The sequence below is a fragment of the Lepidothrix coronata genome, unplaced genomic scaffold (genome assembly GCF_001604755.1).
Source record: "Lepidothrix coronata isolate B3197 unplaced genomic scaffold, Lepidothrix_coronata-1.0 Scaffold101, whole genome shotgun sequence".
NCBI lineage: Eukaryota > Metazoa > Chordata > Aves > Passeriformes > Pipridae > Lepidothrix > Lepidothrix coronata.
Genome location: NW_016690281.1, coordinates 1350593 through 1370641, shown reverse-complemented (window position 1 = coordinate 1370641; position 20049 = coordinate 1350593). Strand labels below are relative to the sequence as shown.

The 20049-nt window shown below is 55.1% G+C and overlaps 1 protein-coding gene across 1 annotated transcript; it reads left to right on the top strand.

Moving 5' to 3' along the window:
- The first annotated feature begins 52 nt into the window (after positions 1 to 52).
- SYNGR3 (synaptogyrin 3) lies at positions 53 to 19529 on the top strand. The gene is made up of 4 exons (XM_017823113.1): positions 53 to 178; positions 9251 to 9491; positions 12922 to 13064; positions 14826 to 19529. Exons 1-4 carry the CDS (start codon positions 80 to 82, stop codon positions 15033 to 15035), a joined length of 693 nt encoding a protein of 230 aa, XP_017678602.1. The 5' UTR covers positions 53 to 79; the 3' UTR covers positions 15036 to 19529.
- Positions 19530 to 20049: the final 520 nt, after the last annotated feature.

The window sequence follows — 20049 nt, the reverse complement described above, 5'->3', positions numbered from 1 at the left end:
GGGGGGCGCGGGTGGGCAGGCGCGCGGCCGGCGCGGGGCGCGCGCGCGGGGCTCGGCTCGGAGCGGGCGGCGGGGGAAGATGGAAGGAGCGTCCTTCGGAGCGGGCCGGGCGGGGGGGGCCATCGACCCCGTGGATTTCCTGAAGCAGCCGCAGACCCTGCTCCGGGTGACCACCTGGGTAAGGCGGCGCGGCGGGGCCGGCGCGGCGGGGCGGGGGCAGCGCCCGGTGCCCCGGGCGGTGCGGGGCGGGGGCAGTGCCCGCGCGGGGTGCGGTGCCCGCGGCATCGCCCGGTGCCCGTGCGGGGCCGGTGCGCGGTGCGGGGCGGGTGCGTCGCGCCCGTGCCCGTTACATCGTGCCCGGTGCGGGGCCGCTGCGGCGGGGGGTGCCCGGCGCCCGGGCCGTGCTGGCTCCCGGGGGAGCCGGCAGGGAATTCCCTTGGGAATGGGGCAGGGAGCGGCGGGGGGATGCGCCGGTGCCCGTGCCCGGTTCGGTGCTGGAGGATGGGGTGCGGAGCGGGAGGCAGAGGACATTTTCCTGCCTTCCACGCTCCGTGCATGCGTGTGTGTGACAGAAATCCGGGAGCCAGCCCTGCCCAGCTCCCCGTTCTGCTGGAGGGATGGCATGGGCTTTGGCCATTTCCCGTCCGTGAATTCCTGCCGCGGAGCGGAGAACAGGCGGTGGAATGGGCTGTGCAGCCACTCAGGGAAGGCTTTGGTGGTCCACGACCAGGCAGCACAGGGAGCTGAGCTCTGGAGCTCCGGGGGCCCGGATGCCCAGGGGTGAGAGCAGCCCCTAATTTGCCTCCCCAGCCTGGCTTTTCTGCTGACATCTGCAGGTATGCATGGCTTTGGGAGGTCGGGAATGCCAGGTCCTTCCCAAAAGCCCCCAGTAGGAAGGGTCTGCCCAGCTCCAGTGCTTGGCTGGAAGCTGTGGATGAGCAGAGCTGGGCCAGGAATGGATCTGGGGCATCCAGCTTGATGTGGACGGGGCATTTTGGGCAGGGTTCAGGCACTTGGCAGCAGTTGTGTCCTAGAGTCATTGCCTCAGTCTAGAAAACTTGGTCTGGATCCACCTGGATGCTCCTGGATCCTCCTTGAGTGCAGTGGCAAACTGTTGACAGTGGTGTTGGTTTGGGGAATGGTTGGATAAATCTGACCCACTGTTGGTGAATTGGGCCCGTGTGAGATAAATCTGTCATGTCACATCCAGAGAGCTCCCAGAGATCCCTCCGGGGATTGGACACTGGTGGGAAGCAGGACCGGGATATGGAATATGGAGATAGCTTAGAAAATAGTCTTGTGTGTATTTGCTGGCTGGTTTATTCAGTGGTAAAGTCCCTGGTCTCGTGGCTCTGTGTTCACAGGGAACTGGTGAAAGCCAAGTGCTTACAACTGCAGAACACATCAACTTAACTCGAAACAAGTGTAGGAACCACTGATATGGCCAAACATGGGATGTGTGCAGTGCTGTCCCATCCACGTTTGCAATACTGGGAGTCAGCTCCAAAGCCCAGTGAGCAAAGTGGGAGGTTCTGCTCTTTTCAGTGGGTTGGGGATTTGGCTGTGGAAGTTCCACAGTAAAAGCCCTTTGCAGCCCTTTTCCCAGGTCTCACATTTGCTGGTAGACCTGTCAGGGACCCTTCTCCATTGCTGCTCCACTTTGGAGGAGCCTTGGTTGGCTTTTCCTTGGCTGTTGCAGTCCAGTTACCTGTGCCTTAAACCACTTCAGACTTAAAACTCTTTTCCAGTGTGAGCTGGGACTGCAGTTGGGTGGGAGGTGTGAGTGGGGGTTCCCTTCCCACCTGCTGTTTCTTGCAGGTTTGGCAGAGCAGAGTGTGTCCGGGCTCCTTCCGAGCGGTTGCTCTGCTGCTCTTGCCAGACAAAAGCCATGTCCAGGGGGAGATCTTGGATGGAGGAGGCAGCCAAAGGCTTTGCTGAGGTCTCTGCTGCCTTTCCATTCTGTTCATTTGTAACTGCTGCCCTGGGTGAGCGTGGCAGTGCTGTGGCACCTGGTGACACCGTGTTGGCAGCCGGAGCACGGATGCACAAAGCAAACACAGCCCTTCCCAGGCTTCCCTGCCTGCCATCCTGGGACATCCAGGCTGCCCATGCCCTGGATGGTTATTCAAAAAGCCCTAAGTTTAGGTGTTGGGGTGGGCTTTCTTCACGTGGTTTTCGTTCCTGTGCTTTGGTGGTGCATCCTTGTAAACGTGGTTACCCTGGGCAGTCGGACCTCACGTTGGAGGCATCACCCTTGCTGTGTGTGTGACATTCCTTGGGGAAAAGAGGAGGGATCTGCCCAAGATGTGCTGGTTTGAGTGGGGTGGTGATGGAGAATCACCACAAGGATTTGGGACCAGTCTCATGTGCCTGGAGTGAGCGACTCGGTGCTGGTGACCATTGCTGGGGCTTCCCAATGAGCCACCACCAAAGGAGGCTCCAGTTCTTCTTTGTGACTCCAGCAGCAGCTTCGAGGCCGTGCATTCAGACCCTGTGCTGGCAAACCTCTGAGGGACTAGCAGGTGAATGGTGACTTCAACACAGAAAGCCCCAAATGTCAGTGATGGCCACAGGGGATTCCTGGTTCTGCCTCACACCACAACCTCCCCCTCACAGAGTAATTCTGAGTATCTGAAGGGGGAAAAAACCGCTCCTGGCTTGAGCTGCAAAATCAAAAGCTGGAAAGAACCATTTAACAGTTCCTCATTCATCTCTTCCCCCTCTGTCTGATGCAGTTTGTCAGATGAAGATGTGATCGCTCTTGTGGTTTCCTTTTGAGACATTTTTTGCACAGCGAAACAGGCTGGATATTCACGAAGGATGCCCACAGAGTCATGAGTTCCTTTCGCTGTCACTGCCCATGCCAGCCAGGCTTTCAAGTGGCCACTCAGCTTTGCAGGGGAATTGTTCTCTTGACGTACATTTAGGTTTGGCTTTTAAAGGCAGTTTTGGAAAATATACTAAGAAATGTTTCCAGTAATCCCCATGATTTCAGTCAGAGCAGCAGTAAAAGTGCGGTGCCTACACAGCTGGAAAACCCTTTCCTGCAACACTGGCAGCTGCCTGACCTGCTGCCTCTTGTTTCTTAAATTTGAATAATTTTGTAATTCATCACCTGGGTCAGATGACCCCAAGCTGTGTGGTGTGATTGACACACTGGAGAGAAGGGATGGAGCATCCAGAGGGACCGGGACAGGCCAGAGAGGTGGGACTGTGTGAACTTGTTGAGGTCCAACACTGCCAAGTGCAAGGTCTTTCATGTGGGTTCGGACAATCCTAAACCCAAATACAGGCTTGTTTGGGATAATGGATTGGGAGCTGCCCTGAGGAGAAGCACTTGAGGGTGTTGGTGGATGAGAAGCTCAACATGACCCACAGTGTGCAGCTGTGGGAGGGCTGGTTTGAGGTGCTGTGGGGTGGAAGTGTGGGTTTGCTGGGATACAACACACAGCTCCTGTGAAGGTTTGGAGTTGGAGCCTGGGAAGCTCCCTTTTGGGAGCAGACCTCACCTGCTCCAGGCGTCCTACAGATGCAGATGGAAGTGGCTGCTTGGCATAGCCGGGAGAACTCCCCAGGAGACATCAACGAGAAATACAGGGAGTACCCTCTTCAGGGGGTTTGCTGCCTCTTGAGCACTTGGGGCTCTTAGAGAAGAGCTCCAGGGCTGCTCTGGCACTTAAGGAGCCCATGGTGATTCTGAGAGTCATTACCATGATCTTAGCTGCTTCAGACTTTGGTCTTGGCCACTTTTCAGCAGGGTCACCAGATTTCTGCCTTAATTCTCTCTTTCCATGGGCGGTAGGTTGAAGACAGAACTTAAGTTTAACATTTTTGGTAATGGAATTATAGGGAACTTTCACTGGATCTAAGCTGAAAATGGTTCTAACTTATCTTTTTCTGTCATCACTGGTCTCAAGCACTGCTGGTGTGCCATGTGCTCAGATTGCAGTACTAGATTAGGAACTTTGAATGGGCGCTGTGTTCCAGCACCTCTTGCCACATTAGAAAAAGTAATTCAGTAAAAATCAGTCATGTGGTCATCAACATGCATCCTCCCAAGCTGATTAGCCTGGTGGACATCTCCATAAACCTATTACAGCCAGCATCAGACCACCTCTCTCTGTGCCAGGAACCGCGTCAGGTCTTCCCTCTGTGGTCGTAGCCGTGGTCCCGTGGGAGATCTGGCAGTGCCCAAAGCAGTTCTTTAGTCTTCACACCCTCCAGTAAATTATGCAGATCTGTGCTGGAAACTTCCCTGTGACTGACAACTGCAAAGATAAACTGGGGAGGGACCCGGGCCCTGATTTCCCCTGGGTCTGAGCTGGGTGGGCGTTGAGGGAGGCTGGTCCTCTGCCAAGGGTCCAACTCATCCCTGAGTGGGGAATGTGCCCGAGGGATGTGTGTGCCTCGGCACGAGGGCTTATCCAGGGCTTAGGGAAACGCTCAATGCTAAGCAGGATTTGGCCTGTGCTAATTTGACCTTAATTGTTTTCTCTTCTCGTTTGATGGTCCATCCTTCACTTGCTAGGCTCGAGGAGCGCTGAGCAGGGTGGCATTTGGCTCGCTGGTGCCCACACTGGAGTGGTGAGGGGTGACCCAGAGGCTGGTGCTGACTCCCTGGTGTGGTTTGTGCCCAGCACCATCGATCAGGAGCCGCAGCAGAGGAAATGAGCTCGGGGTTATTTGTCTTCATGCGCTGCATTTCCTTGATGCTGACTTTAATGGTTGCTTGCGTGTGTAATCAAAGCAGGGCTTTGCAGTCTCCTACAACCCCACACCTTCTGGTGATGTTTTTTATAGGTCCCAAATCAGTACAGCGCATCAGCAGTGGGAACATCTCACCTTAAAATGGCTGACAGTTCACACGCCGGAGCTTTCAGCTCGTGCTCCCTTGTGTTATTTGCTTTTTATTTTCCTTGCACTGGCTGTGCTCAGACCACGAGGTCTCCTGGAGCACGTTTTAAGCATTGGGCTGCAGAAGGCTGAAAGCAAGGGGGGTGAAAAATGTGTGTGTGCTGGGGTGCAGCCGGTTCAAGCCCCAGGAGGGAACAGGGAGCTGCAGAGTATAACTCTAGAAGGGAGTCAGGCAGCCTGACCAGTCACCGGCCTCCAGATGGTAAAAACCTGGTGCAGAGAAGGCAGACATGTGGCTCCAGCTTTATCCACACCTAAAAAGTGTCTCTCTCCATCGTGGGCACACGGGTGTCCCAGTGCCCTGGGCTCCTGTGATGGCAGCTCTGGGTCCTGCAGAATCACAGAATCCTGGAATGATTTGGGTTGGAAAGGACCTTAAAGCTCATCTCATTCCACCCCCTGTCAGGCAGGGACACCTCCCACTAGCCCAGGTTGCTCCAAGCCCTGTCCAACCTGGCCTTGGACACTTGCAGGGACGGGGCAGCCACAGCTTCTCTGGGCAACCTGTGCCAGGGCCTCCCCACCCTCATAGGGAAGAAGACCTTTCCTGTTGTCCTGTGTTCCAGAAATGCTGTCTGGCCTGGAGAGGTCTCCTCTCTTGCTTGGAAGCAAACTTTAAACTGGGGGAACTGGGCAGCTGGCTTTCACTGCAGAGTGAGGTCCCAGTTTCTCCCTAGTTTGCTGGAGCACGAGCTCCCTTTGCCCTCGCACGAGTGTCCCCGCGGGTCCGAGCGCTTCCCACACCTCCTGACCAGCCTTGTCCTCCCTCCCAGGATGTGACTGGGGCACTGGAGCTCCTCTGTGTGCCTGAAGTGCAACTCTGAATGGACAGGCTGGGAGAAGAGAGCTTTCTTCCTCCTCACCCTCCCCACTGGTGGTCTGTGCCACCGGAGCAGCCAGAGCTGGGGCTCCCATCACTCAGGGCTGAGGAGCCCCACACCAGGAGCCCCCCACCAGGAGCCCCAGCACATTCCTGGGGAAGCTTTGGCAGGGAGGATGCAATTCCACACTGGAGTGCCTGGAGAAAATTTATTTTTCTTACCCATATCTTGCACTGGTTCATCCAGCAAGAGCAAGATTTGCTGCTGGTTGTGTTGGGTGGTTCAGCTGGAGAATGGAGTGTCCTGTGAAGGCTCCTTGGCAAGTCCTGTGAGATATCGCTCAGGCCCATGGAATCTCACTCACAGTGCAAAATCTGACCTTGTATTTTTACTTTCAAGTCTCTGGTTGGGGGGGGTTGAGCCACTGTGGTTTGTAGAGGTGATTAGAAAATGGCACTTGTTTTGCATGAACTTTAAAAAACACGGGGTTTATTTTCCCCCATCTACCCACATTTTCTCAGAAAAAAAAAAAAGGGCATTTTTTCATCTATACTTAGAACGACAACACCGAATCTATTCTCACTAAAATGTTTTACCAGCACCAGTTGGGTTTTTTTTTTAAGAAAAACTAACATTTCAAACACGGGGCGAGGGAGAGAAAACCCATGTTTTGACAGAGGCATGTTTTGACAGGAGTATTTCAGCCAGAGCTGATGTTTTAAGCTCATCTATCAAACATGTGTGCTTGCAATTCGTTACTATTTTGACCACCCAAGATTTTGATGTACAAAACATTTCCCATGTTTTGTACATCAAAACGTGGTCATGGGGGTCTTATGGGATGAGCCACTCGGGTTGTCTGGCAGCAAGAAGGATGCCTTGCTTCCCAAAGCCCCCTGGAGCTGGAAGATAAGTGGTAAAACATCTTTTCTGGGCATCCTCCATCAACAGCCCCGGGTGTGCAAACCTGGTGCAGGTACCAGACCTCTGCTCTGTGACATCCTCAGCTGTATTTACAGGAGCTCTGCCTCACCCACCAAAATTCTGGGCTCCCACCAGGCTCCCAAAGGCACGGGGAAGGTTGTTACTGCTGGGAGAACGGAGTAAAACTCTTCTCAGAGGAGCTGAGTACAAGTTTGCTGCCCTGCCAGAGAAGTAATCGCGTGGAATCAGAGATTCTCAATTATTCATGATTTCCAGAATCACATTATTTCTTCCAGGGCCTGTTTTACTAATGCTGTTGCTATTTCTGATGGTAAATAACAATTTTGCATTATTTATGAACGGATTTTTTACAACTGCCGATGTTACAGCTGCTGCCAGAGCACTGGGAAAATCATTATTGCTGTTTGTTGTTGTTTCTTCCGTACACGCAGTGCCCTTGTTGTGTGCATGGTGATGGTGATGATGATGGTGGTGATGGTGATGATGATGATGGTGATGGTGATGAGCTAAGGGTGGCACTGGTGAGGAACAGGGTGCAGATGCCAGTGGGTGACTTGGGTGGCCACTGAGCTTGTGGCTGGTGCTCAGAGCTGAGCTGAGCTGGGGATGGATGGAGGACAGGACCCCAGGTCGTGGTTAAATTCCAAGAGCAGGAAGGTCTGATTACCTCCCTGTTCCAGAGGTAACTGCTTGCAGGAGCTTCTACACACCTGAAATGGGGTGTACTCCACAGACTCTGCTGCTTCTGCTCATCATTTATTTCAGATGACACCCTACAGATCCAAACCAGGTCCCTCACCAATCCCATCTCATTTTAGTAGGTCAGTCTCTTGCAGATCCACTTCTTTGTCCTCCAGTTTGGAGGAGTCTCAGTGGAGATGGTCAGAGATGTGTTTGCTAATGGGACACTTGCCTTTGTAAGTAGCTTCAGGCAGAAAAATTCCAGAGCCGCTGAGGTTGGAAAGGCTCTCCCAGCTCATGGATCCCCCCTGTGCCCAATGCCCACCTTGTCCCCCAACCCAGAGCACTGAGTGCCACGGCCAGGCCTTCCTGGGACACCTCCAGGGATGGGGACTCCAAACCTCCCTGGGCAGCCCCTTCCAATGCCTGACCACCCTTTCTGATGTCCAACCTGAACCTCCCCTTGCACAGCCTAAGACTGTGTCCTCTCACATGAAGAAACTCTGACCCAGCTTCACCCCAGCACTGGAAGGAGTTTGGAGGAGATAAATCCAAACGAAGTCCTTTGGGGAAGTCAGGGGTGAGACATTTGGCCCACGCTTAGGAGAAAATTCTGTCACGATGTTACGTTAAAGAGTGTTTGGGTCTTTGGGGGTGGTTTGCTCCATTTCCCCCCTCTGTGATGTGGCTCCCTGGGGGCTGCCGGAGGTGACCCATGGCCAGGCAGCAGCACTGGGACACGGGTGACTGTGAAAGCCACCAGCTGTGGCTCCTGGGCTGCTGCCCCTGTGTCTCCCATCCCTGTCTCGTGCCCCCTGTGTCGTGCTGTTCCTGCAGGTGCAGTGGGAGCTGATCATGGCCCATGTCCATCCCCAGTGGCTCCCAGGCAGCCTCTTATCTCCCCTCCTGCATCCCTGGCCTCCAGCAGCACCTGGGGAGCCGGGAGCCAGGCAGGGATGTGGGCAGGGATGCAGGCAGGGGTGCAGACAGCCAGGGCTGAGATCAGAGGCTCACAGCGGGATGGATGGTGCCTGCAGGCCTCCCTCCCCTCCTGCTCACAGCCTGAGATGCAGGCGTGGGGCAGCACTTCCCAGGCTCTGACGGAGCGGGATCCAGAGTGGATTGGGATGCAGCTGGTCCCGCAGCTTCCACTCCTGCCTTTGGTGTTGGGAGATAAGGGATTTACTTCAGCCTGCAGCGTGGTGAATGGTATTAGTGCAGGCTGCTGCTGCCAGCCTGCTCCTTCCCTGCCTGCAGGGATGAGACACCCTCCTGTCCCAGCCACCAGCAGCCCCCCTGCCCTTCTTTCCCTCTCAGGGCCCAAACCGGGTCACTGGATAATGGGAGCAGGTCCTGCACCCTCCAGCCCCTGCTAAGCCAGGTGGAAAATTGCCCAGTCATTCCCAGGGCAGCCTGTCCCCTGTGCCCAGGTGAGCTGCTCCCCACCTCCACCAGGCATCCAGCCCTTCCCTGGCTCAGCCTTCAGCAGCTCAGTTAGCCTCTGGCACTTCATTCCTCCTGGCTCCACAGGGACACAGGGAGTTTATCCAGAACAGCCTGATGATGGAGAGCAGCATGAGCACAAGGACTGTGCAGAGACCTGCCCCGTCTGTTTATTTTTACCCTCCCCAGCCTGTCTGGAGGAAACATCCTTGAAATACTCTGCAAAGCAGGGCACTGAAAGGCAGGCAGGCTCACAGGGGAGGACCACCAGGTACCATCCACCAGCCCTCTGGCTGGAGCCACCAACCAGACAGGAGTCAGGATCCGTCTCACAAATGCCACGTTGCCATGGAGTCAGTGACAGGACTGAATCCAGTTATGTTGCTGTTGGAAAAGGGAGGTAAATGTAAACAGCAGCAAGCTGCGTTTCCTCCTTCCTTCTGCAGATCTTCTCCATCGTGGTGTTTGGCTCCATTGTGAACGAGTGCTACGTGAACAAGGACAGCCAGAACTCCGAGCTGCTCTGCATCTTCAACGAGAATGAGAGCGCCTGCAGCTACGGCATCGCCGTCGGCATCATCGCCTTCTTCGGCTGCATCTTCTTCTTCATCGTGGACCTGTACTTCCAGCAGATCAGCAGCGTCAAGGACCGCAAACGGGCCGTGCTGCTGGACCTCGGCTTCTCAGGTACCTCTGCGGGCTGAGGGAGGGGCGGCTCTGGCTCCAGGGGGTCGGAGCTGGGCCCTGCAGCTCCACTCCCGAGTCCTCCCCTCTCCCCTCACGGCCTGACACGACTCGAGTGCCTCGTTCAGGGAGAACGGGGGTGGCAGGGGCCTTGTCCCACCCAGCCATGAGCTCAGGGGCAGCAGTGAGGAAGCTGCATGTGGTGGCTTGGGGGCAGAACCACTTGTCTGTGTCACTGCTGCAGCTGGAGACATTTCTGAGCTGGCTTTGGTGAGGCCACACAGAGAAGTGAGGCTTGATGGTCACGTCAGAGACCAGATGGGGTGTTTTACCCTCCCACATCAACTTCTGGCTCATGAAAAGGTGGTTTCATCAGTCGTGCTGAGTCTGGTTTCACTCTGTGCATGTGTTTGGAGTGGAGCAGAAGCAGTTTCTGCACCCCTCTGGCCCCCCTCACTGTGGGCAGGGGGGCTGGGACCCCCAGGGCTGGCATGGACCTTTTGTGCCCTCTGGAGCCCCTGGACCTGAGGCTGATCCGTGCAAACAGGAACAGGCAGGATGCCTTGAGCTGGGAGAGAACATCCTCTGCTCGGCTGCTGCGGGAGCTGCCTGGCTCTGCTGGCAGCTGATGTTCCCCATTCCCAGGCTCTCATGTCAGCAAAGTCTGAAGGTGATTTATCCAGCACAGGCGTCGCTGGTGGCTCTCTGTCCCAGATGAGAGCATCCATCATCACCTCCCTGTGCTGGCCTGTCACTGAGGGTGTTCTCTCCTTGCTGGAGAGCTCATTTCCGTGGTGCTGGAGCACCGGCGTCCAGCCCTTGTTAGGGAATATTTACAGCCCCTTCCATGGGGCTCGGTGCCTGAAACCCTTGGATTCAAGCAGAAGGGGAACATCACATCCATCTCCTGGCTGCTGCTGCGTGTGGCAGAGTGAGGCTGCACTCCTCCCTCCCTGCCTTCCACCTCCTGGCAGCCCTTTGCTCCCTGCCAGGGATGTGGGAACTGGCACTGCTCTCCATCTCTGCCTCATTTCTCCTTGGTCCTTGTCATGCATCCAGTGGCTGGGGGAATGAGAGTATCATGGAAGCCTGGAATGGTTTGGGTTGGAAGGGATCTTAAAGCCCATCCAGTCCCAGCCCTGCCATGGGCAGGGACACCTCCCACTAGCCCAGGTTGCTCCAACCTGGCCTTGGACACTTGCAGGGATGGGGCAGCCACAGCTTCTCAGGGCAACCTGTGCCAGGGCCTCACCAACCCCACAAGAAAGAATTTCTTCCTAAAATGCACCTGGGAAATAACTGGGTGGTAGTACTGGGACACAGACAGGGGTTCAGGCAGGGCCACCACACTGCAAACAGCATTTGCAACTTTCTCTTCCAGCTGCTCTTCCAGCAGCTTCCTGTAGACAGGGGTTTGCTTGGGACCAGGCTGGGATTAGGGTGGTAACACATCTTTCCTGGTGTTTGCAGTCTGTTGTCTGCAGATCCTAAAATGATAATTATCTCCTGGCTCTTGTGGTGCCTCCAGGCATTTTCCATTTCCCCCTGTGTGCTGGAGGTTGTGGAGCTGCTGCTGGAGCAGCTGGAGCTGGGACTGGCACGTGCAGCCTCGCCACGTCACTGCCAGCTCAGCCCTCCTTGGGGGGTTTGAAAATCTGTGTCAGTCCTCCAAACTTTGAACCACAGCTGGCTTGTGTTTCTGGAGATGCTCTCTGTGCCTGACCCCATCTCCTCCATCAGCAGCAATTCCTGCCTTCCCGTGGCACTTCAGGGAATCCTTCTCCTCTCAGGGCTGCAGACAGAGCTGATGTGGAGGGGAAAGGCTCGTCTCTGCATCACCAAACCTCTGGGAAGTCCACATGGGTGGCAGGAGAAGCAACCCCAGGGACAGGACGCTGGCTGGTGGTTTCAGGATGAGGAGGGTCGGGTCTCCCACACCTCGGTGCTGCGGAGGAATTTGGCAGCTGCAGTACCCGGCACAGCCGGTGCACGGTCGGGAATGTGCATGATGTCATTGTAACTCCTGAAAGCCCTCGGGTGACACCAGGGACAGATGGGCTGTGATGGCACTGGGGACCCAGACTCATCTCACACCAGCCAGCACCATCTCTGGGGTGTGCATCTCCTTGTGTCCAAATTTAGGGGTTGGATCTGCTTCCCGTAGCAGGGAACAGCTGCTGGTAAAGCCCTGTTGTAACAGAGCTGGGGAGCAGAAAACATCTCTGACCCTGAGGACCTTTAAGGAATAAATCCCAGAGGTCACTGACAACAAGCCATCAGCCTAAGGGGAAGTGAAAGTGCAGAGGCAGAGCTTTGGTAGTTTGGTGACAGGACATTTCTGGTGAAATGTCTGTGCTTTGGAAAGGGAAAGCCTGGCTGATCATTGCTGTGAGGGCAGTTTCCTGACCAGGCTGATGGAAGTGTGGATGGTTGGGAAGCCCCAGGCCCAGCCATGCAGGAGAAGGAGACAAAGAATGTGGCTTCTTAAACTGCAATTAGGAGCAAACTGTGAGTTAAAGGCAGTGGGACCTGTGACTCCAGCACTGGGTGGGGATGCTCATGTGCATTTTATATCCTACTTAGGGACAACTGGCAAGATAAAAGGGAATAAAGGGAAATAAAGGGGAATAAAGGAAGGTTCTTCCTCTCCCTGCAGTCAGACAGCCAGCAGCCCCAGGGGACTGGCAGTGTGGCTGCTCATACTGATGTGCTGATGATCCTTGGGAAGGTGCTGGGTGGAATCAGCACCAGGAATCAGCATCAGATCAGAATTCCCAGCATCCACACATGCACTGACATCCAAATTGGAGGGTGGGGGGACCTCGGGAAAACTGGAGACCCTTAAAACAGCATCATGGGAGGCTCCAGGTTGTGCAGCTCCTCCTCCCAGCTCTGGAAAGCATCCCTGCTCCTTAGGCTGTGTGCTCTTGGCTTGTTTCTTGACTGTTTGCTGAGCTCCTTGGCATCTGGCAGAGCTGTTGGCTGGTGATTGAATTAGGGGAGCTGCAGCCATATCTTGCTCAGCCAGCTTTGGTTCCAGTAAGGAATAATCACCAGAGTATTTTTGCTCAGTTCCACAGCCCCAGAGGGATTCTCTGCAGGGAGGAGCAGAGCTGTCACGTGTCACAGAATCACAGGATTATGGAGTGGTTTGGGTTGGAAGAGACCTTAAAGCTCATCCAGTTCCACCCCCTGTCAAGGGCAGGGACACCTCCCACTATCCCAGGTTGCTCCAAGCCCTTTCCAACCTGGCCTTGGACACTTGCAGGGATGGGGCAGCCACAGCTTCTCTGGGCAACCTGTGCCAGGGCCTCCCCACCCTCACAGGGAGGGATTTTTTTCCAGTATCCCATTAAATACACCCTTTGCAGCAGCGGGTGGGGTCCTTGCAGGAGAGGAGGTGACAGCACTGACCAGCTCTGTTCTCTTCCAGGTTTCCTGGCCTTCCTGTGGTTTGTGGCCTTCTGCTTCCTGGCCAACCAGTGGCAGCGGACGACGCTGACCAGGAGCTTTGCGCAGGGGGCCGACGCCGCACGGGCAGCCATCACCTTCTCCTTCTTCTCCATCATCATCTGGGTGAGTGCAGCCCGAGCTGAGCTGGGCAGGGCAGACACAAAACCTCCTCGGGGCAGACACAAAACCTCCTTGGGGCCCAGCACCAGGCTGGAGGAGGAATCTGGGGAGGGTTTGGAGAAGTGAATCCTGGTGGGCGCTGAGGGGCTGCACTGAGGGAACTGTGGGCCCTACACAGAAGAAACTGGTGGTTTCTTACCCAGGAAGCGTCAGCTCAGTCCCCTCTCTCTGGGTAATTCCAGGCTTCCCCTTCTCCTGCACCTGGAAAGTTGTGTTCCCGTTGAGAATGTGTCACCAGCCACGAGCTGCCCTGATTTCGGGGCCTCATTAGAGGCCAACCAGTCCCCAGGAGCAGGTCACTGCTCTGAGCTGGTTTCATGGGATGGCAGGGGGATTTTGGGAGCTCTCAGGCTCATCAGCTCCCTGGGACAAACCAGGCTGGCCCCTCTGCTGTCCACCAAGAGGCAGGGGCTTGTAGAAACCCGCTGTGCTCCCTGTTTTTGGCTTTGTGCATCCCCAGGGCCCCACAGGGGCAGGGGAACATCTCCCAGAGCCCCTTTCCTACAGCTGCTGGACCCCACATGTCGTGGGGGCCTGTGCCACTCAGGGGGCTCCTGCTCCACAGGCTGTGTGTGGAGGAGCCAGGACAGCTCCGTGTCACCTCCACCCCTCCAGTTTTTCCTGGGCAGAGAGCCCCAGGATGTGCCCTAATTCCATATTGCCTTAAGGGAATTGGGGCAAAAGCCAGCCCGAGGTTTTCCAGCAGCAGCCTGGCTCCAGTTCCTCACCAATTCATCTACTCCCTGCTTTATGATTATCCAAATAAATCTCTTTTAATACCAGCTCCCCACAGCTCTTCTCCATCCCTGTGTTGCCTGAGTGCCCGTTGAGTGCAGCCCCCAGGGCATCCCCTCAGCATCTGCTCCCACCCTGGGCAGGGTAGTGGGGACACCACTCCCCTGTTACCATCCCAGAGGATGGCCAGGGTGGTTGGGAAGCCATTCTCAGTGTCTACAGGCATTTTTTTCCCCTCCTGACCCTGTCATGTATAAACTAATTGAAATTGTTAATGAAACCTCCTGAAATCAGAGCGAGCACTCACAGCTCTGCTGCCCACATTTCCCACCCTTTGTGACCTCAATTCTGGCAACCTGGAAGAGGGTGAAGGAGTCTTGGCAGAACTGACCTATTTTCCTGGCCTGGCACTCATCAGTTTTCCCTCCCCACAGCACAGGGGTTCATTGGTGCCAGCAGTGCCAAATCTGCACAGCCAGGGGTCTTGAGCCCAAGCTGCAGCCCTCACCCCTGACACAGCTTTGGGGTCAACCTGTCACACAGAAATGGCCCCTTTAGGGTTACAGGGTGGGCTTTGTGCTGGATTAGCTCATGGTTATAACAGAGCGGGGCAGCAGCTTCCTGGGATGCTGCCACGTGCTCAGTGCTGGGGATGTGGGGTCCTGGGGGGATGTGGGGTCCTGGGGGGATGTGGGGTCCTGGGGGACCCTGAGAGCAGGGTCCTGAAGTGACACAGGATCATGGGGGAATGCAAGATCCTGGGGGCATATGGAGTCCTGGGGGAATGTGAGATCCTGAGGGGGTTGTGGAATCCTGGAGGGAAGTGGGGTCTGGAGGAGCACAAGGTCCTGGGAGGACGTGAGGTCCTGGGGGGTCACGGGGTCCTGGGGCCATGCAGGGTCCTGGGGGGGGTTGTGGGATGCTGAGACCATGCAGGTTGCCCCCCCTGACCTCCTGCTCCTCCCGCAGGTGGTGCTGGCAGTGAGGGCCCTGCAGAGGTACCGCCTGGGCACGGACATGTCGCTCTTTGCCACCGACCAGTTCCCCGCCGACCCGAGCGCGCCGTACCCCGGGTACCCCGTGGGCAGCGGCACCGAGAGCACGGAGACCTACCAGAGCCCCCCCTTCACCGAGACCTTAGAGGCCAACCCCAAAGGTTACCAAGTGCCAGCGTACTGAGGGCCCGGGGCGTCCCCGGGGCCGCGTCCCACGGTGCAGCACCGGATCCGGCCGATCCCAAATGTATTCAGTCCCATTTCCTTGCCGTGGCCAGTCAGTGCTGGGTCCCTTTATTAGCTCGTTGTGCAGTGAATTCTGTACAGTGGTATTGGTTCTTGTCTTACCTGTCCCAGGGTTTCTAAAAGCAGTGTTCCCTCTAAGCCAGAAGGAAGGAAGGTTGTTACCACATCACCTACACGTGGGGAAGATGAATAAATGCCCTCTCTAAGCCTTGGTGCCGGGTGCTGGCTCTGCTGGGAAAGCCCAGGACACCTTTTCCTCTTAGAAAACAGTAGCTGAGGAGTTATTTCTCTCGTTCTGAGGAGTTATTTATCTCGTTCTTCCGGAGCTAACACAGAATCTGTCGAGGGTGGGTGGTGGGGAGGGTTGGGCTCCTGCTGAGGAGCTTTCCAGTCCATGTTCCATGGAAAGTGCCAAATTCACAAGGAAGTTAAGTGGTGTCTGTGTTACTTTTCTTTGTATATATTTACTGTACAAAACAAATATCCAAACAGGTGTTTCAAACTTGGCTTAGAGGCACGGGGGGGTCACAGTGGGTCGGGGTCAGGGTCAATATCCAGATTAATTCTGTTCTTCAATGGGTTCTGGTCAAGGGTGTAAAAAGTTACTGTTTGAAACTGGAAACCAGTTCAGCAGTAGCTGGCTGCTAACTGGGAATAGCCTGTGATCAGCAGGATATGGCATGTTGTGGTTCTGTTTGTTCACCAGGGAATTGGGAAGTTTCTGGTTGGCAGCGCTGCCACGTCCTCCCGCTCAGCCCTGGCACCAAGGGCGGGGGGCTCAGATGCAAAGTCCAAGGCCATTAGGAGCAATATTGGACTTGTGTTTTCATACTGGGAGCAGCCACCATCTGTCAGCTGCAGCAGAACCCCAGGTGGGGACATGTGTGTCACCCTGCAGTCTCCAGAAATGAGGAACTCAGGCAGGGAACTGGAAAGGCTTCACAGGCCATTGAAGTCCCTCCCGAGTGGGCTCACATGTTTGGAAATGGTGGGGGGAGAGAGTCAGTGAAAAGCACCCAGGAAAGAGGCTCAGTTTGGAGTTTCAGCTGCAAAATTCCTGCCTTGTAAAAACAAAATATGTAAAATCCAGTGGGTCCTTGTCAGCCACCTGCCGGCTTTCCCTTCCAGCTTTCCCTTCCAGCTTTCCCTGCCGGCTTTCCCTGCTGGCTTTCCCTGATAACTTTCCCTGATGACTTTCCCTGCCTGTGCAGCAGCTGATCCAGGCCATGTGTCACTGAGGACTGAGCAGAGGAGCTGAAACTTGACTTCTTGACCCCCTTGGTGGCAGCTCCATCCTTGGAGACCCCCGGCTCTCCCAGCTCTCCGGCACTCCGGGGTCTTGCCTTGCCAGTTCCCTCCGGCAAAGCCGCTGCTGCCTTTGCCCTCGTGAGGAGCAACAGTCAGAGCCTGCTCCTCCCCGTGGAGCAGGTCCTGGTCACCACCACCACAGCTCATTCCTGCTGCCGAATCCCATTGAAACCAAGTAATCAGCAGCAAATCCTCCTGGGCGGTCACTGCCGGTGACAAAGCGCATTCCCTGCCTCCCTCCATCCAGGCCGGGTTCCATGAGCATTCCCTGGCTGTGCCAGTGCTGAGCTCCTCACAGGTGCCTGACCAGGGACACCCAAACCCTAGGGTAGCCTAAATGAATTCCAGGATCTTTGTGGTTTTGTGGAGCCAGTCTTGCTGGGAAAGGAAAAACCCCAAGGATTTTAATACAGGGTCCGGTAGAACTGTAGCAATATTTTCCTTAGAGGGAACACTGAAACTTTAGCAGCACAACCAGTACTCGTGTTAATATTTTAGCAAAATTATAATCAATTTAAATGTTTAAATTGATTGTACGTGAGATAATGTTCGTTCGGTACAGTGTATTTTTTCTAACTATAATATAACTGTTCCAGAGTTTCCTTGTATCCGTGAAGAGCTAAAGCTGTGTCTGCCTGCGGGACGTGTCCTGCCCCCTGTACCCCCCATGCTGAATATTACACGCTCTGAATGTCCCCCCCGAGGCCTGCATTGCCTTTCTTTGCCCCACACGCACATCCCACCACGCTCGGTGCCAGGACTGACCTCGGGAGTCAGGGAATGACATGGGAATGCCGCCGGCACAGCTCCAGCCCCCGGCTGAGGCACCTGGTTCTTCTCGAGGTCAGCAGCTTGTTCCAGCTCTTAAAAATCAGTGTTACCTTCACCTTGCAGGCAGCACTTGGCTGCTCTGCTGGGCACGAGAGGAGGAGGAGGAGGAGGAGAAGGAGGAGGAGGAGGAGAAAGGGCTTGGGCACCCGAGTGGCTTCCTGGCAGCAGGAAGGCAGGACAGATTGTTCCTTGATTAAACCAGAGCGGGGAATAACGTGTCCAGCCACATCAACAGGCACCTCAGGGGAGGTTAACCCTGATCCCTCTGCACCCAAAATGCCGGTCCCCGTCAGGGAGGGGAGCCCGTCCCTGCTGGGGTGGCACTGGGACGGGCAGCTCGGACAGGCAGGACACCCATAGCTGGGGCGTTTTCCCAGGGAATAGTGATGGGTTTATGTAGGATGTGGCCACGCTGAGGCAGGAGGGGACAACCCAAAAGTCAGGTGGCCCCGTAGCAGCCAAGATACACCTGCCTTGAAAGGAGCATTGACCCACCTCAGCCTGACCCAAACACCCCCCTTTTTGGGTTGGCTGGGGGGGCTGTTGCCGAAGGCCCCACGTGCAGCTCCCCAACCCCACAGCAGCCTCCACCCAGCTGAATCCAAACATGCTCAGAGGCAGGGTGAGACTCAACCCCCCAGCCTGGCCACTGACACCCTGTGCCTGGAATCCTGCCTGGAATCCTCTGTGAGCCCCCCCAGTGTCCCCACGAGCTGCTCGGTGTCACCCTGCAGTGCCCGAGGTGCTGCCACACCTCAGTGTGTCCATGACCCCTTGGGCAGATCAGAGTGTACAGGTGGGGCTGGAATAAATACAGCCCAAGGGGCCCATGGTTAGAGAACTGGAGCCATGGGAGCAGGAACTGCTGTACTGGGGGTTCAGGTATTTGTAACATCCATTTCCACCTTCTTTCTCCCCAGTTTTTTCTCCCAGCCCATTTGATGTGGTACAACAGCACTTGTTCCCTCATAACTACCCAGACCACATCCTAAAAACGTGCCAAGACTGTCCTGAGCATGCCAAGGCTGTCCCAAAAACACGCCAGGACTGTCCTGAGCATGCCAGGGCTGTGCCATCCTCACAAGCCGTTTATGCCCCTCTGTTCTCCTGAGAGCTCGGGACCCCCCAGCACCTCAAGCTCGCAGAGGGCAGGACTCTGCTGTGCTCAGCTCAGCCCAAAACCTGTTAGCACTGAATTTGGGTGTAAAGAGCAGAATTCCAGCAATCCCATGCTGAGTTCTGCCCAACCCCCCTGCTCCAGGAGGCTCTGCCGGGACAACGCGGGTGTTTCCCAGCGCTGGGGTAACCACATCGTGGGGTTTGCAATTTATTTAAAGCATATTAAAAGATTTGAAAGAATTGGAGTTTTTGTCAGCATTTTAAGCTGTTCCTAGCAAGGTGGAAGCTTTGCTTAAGTGATATTTAGTAAAAATATCCCCCCCATTACCTGCTTCTGTGTCTCAGGGGGCTGGAGCAGACCCCAAGAGCAGATCCCTCCCTTTATGCCACGCCAACCAGCTGTGCCTGGACACTGTGGGATGAGTTTCCCATCAGTTCCTGCCACAACAGCAAGTGACACCCCCAGCATTTCTTTTCTGCTGTCCATCAGTTCCTTACAGGGTACTTTGTACCCTCCCCTGCCCATCACCAGCCCCTCAGAACGGCACAGTGCTGCTCCTGAGCTGCTCTGAGCTCCCACTAACCCTGCTCACCGTCTATTCCATAGCAAATCCCATCATTATTTTGTGGAATGGCCATTTCTCTCACTGAAAGCTGCTGTACATATTCATAGACTCCTCTCAGCCCGTGCTGTCCCCAAGCAGGTGGCTCTGGTCCCGCTCTGGTCCCCCCTTGTCCCATTCTCAGCTGCATTTTGACCCTCTGTGTGTCACAAGAGCCTCTCCCACCCCAGTGAGGCTCAGAAACAGCCTTCACTGTCTCGACTTGAAACCCAAGTTCAGCTGCCTGGATTTCGTTGCAATACACATTTAAACCTCAGATCCTTTAAGAGTTTTAATCTCCAACAGATCCCAACTGTGGTTTGGGAAGTTCAGTTTCTTTGCAGATACCTCTGTCCGAGCAGACGCTTCCAGGAGTTGCAGTTGTCACTTAACCTCTGTGCAGTGTAGTATAAAGTGGACTGTGTATGGAAATAAGTTTAAAATGTTTACAATTTTGTATATATTATATATATAAAAATATCTTTTCAGAGAACAATCTGTGATTCTGTATTTTCGGTGTCCGTGTAACCAACTGCAACTTATTTTCAATAAAGAGTTAAAAATGAATAGAAAAAAAAAATTTGGTAATAACTTTATTTAATCAGGTGAGCACAAGAAACAAGGAAACTGCAAGAGCAGGCCCTGGAGATCCAGAGCCTTGAGGGAACTCCCAGCAGCACCAGCCCAGGGAACCAGGGAGCTGCTGACAGAGAAAGAGTGAAAACCAAGGGAAGAGGGAAGATCCTGCTGCAGGGAAGGTGCATCTCAGCCCCCTGAACTTTACAAACCAAAGATGGGAGAGGAGCTGACTGAAGTGCTGGGGGCAGCTGGCACCCCCCACACCCCCCCATCCCTGTGGGGTGGCCGTGCCTCGGGCATCGCGTCCCGCTCGGATCCAGGGTCCCACCTGAGGCAGCAGCAGGGACATGTCCCGACTCCTCACGTGCTCATGCAGTGTATGAACAGCCATGCAGGCAAATCATCCTCCCCAGCCCCGTCTGGGGCCAAATACAACACGTTCAGGTGTTCAAAAGAGTCTTAAATACCCAGAAAAGAAACCCAAAGCACTTTGCAGCCTGAGCAAGCAAAAAT

What these genes read in the sequence shown, in the direction of transcription:
- SYNGR3 (XM_017823113.1), top strand. Translation starts at nt 80, where the DNA reads ATGGAAGGAGCGTCCTTCGGAGCGGGCCGGGCGGGGGGGGCCATCGAC. An exon ending in TGCTCCGGGTGACCACCTGG is followed by an intron (nt 179 to 9,250) that starts GTAAGGCGGCGC and finishes TTCCTTCTGCAG; the next exon opens with ATCTTCTCCATCGTGGTGTT. An exon ending in TCTTCTCCATCATCATCTGG is followed by an intron (nt 13,065 to 14,825) that starts GTGAGTGCAGCC and finishes CTCCTCCCGCAG; the next exon opens with GTGGTGCTGGCAGTGAGGGC.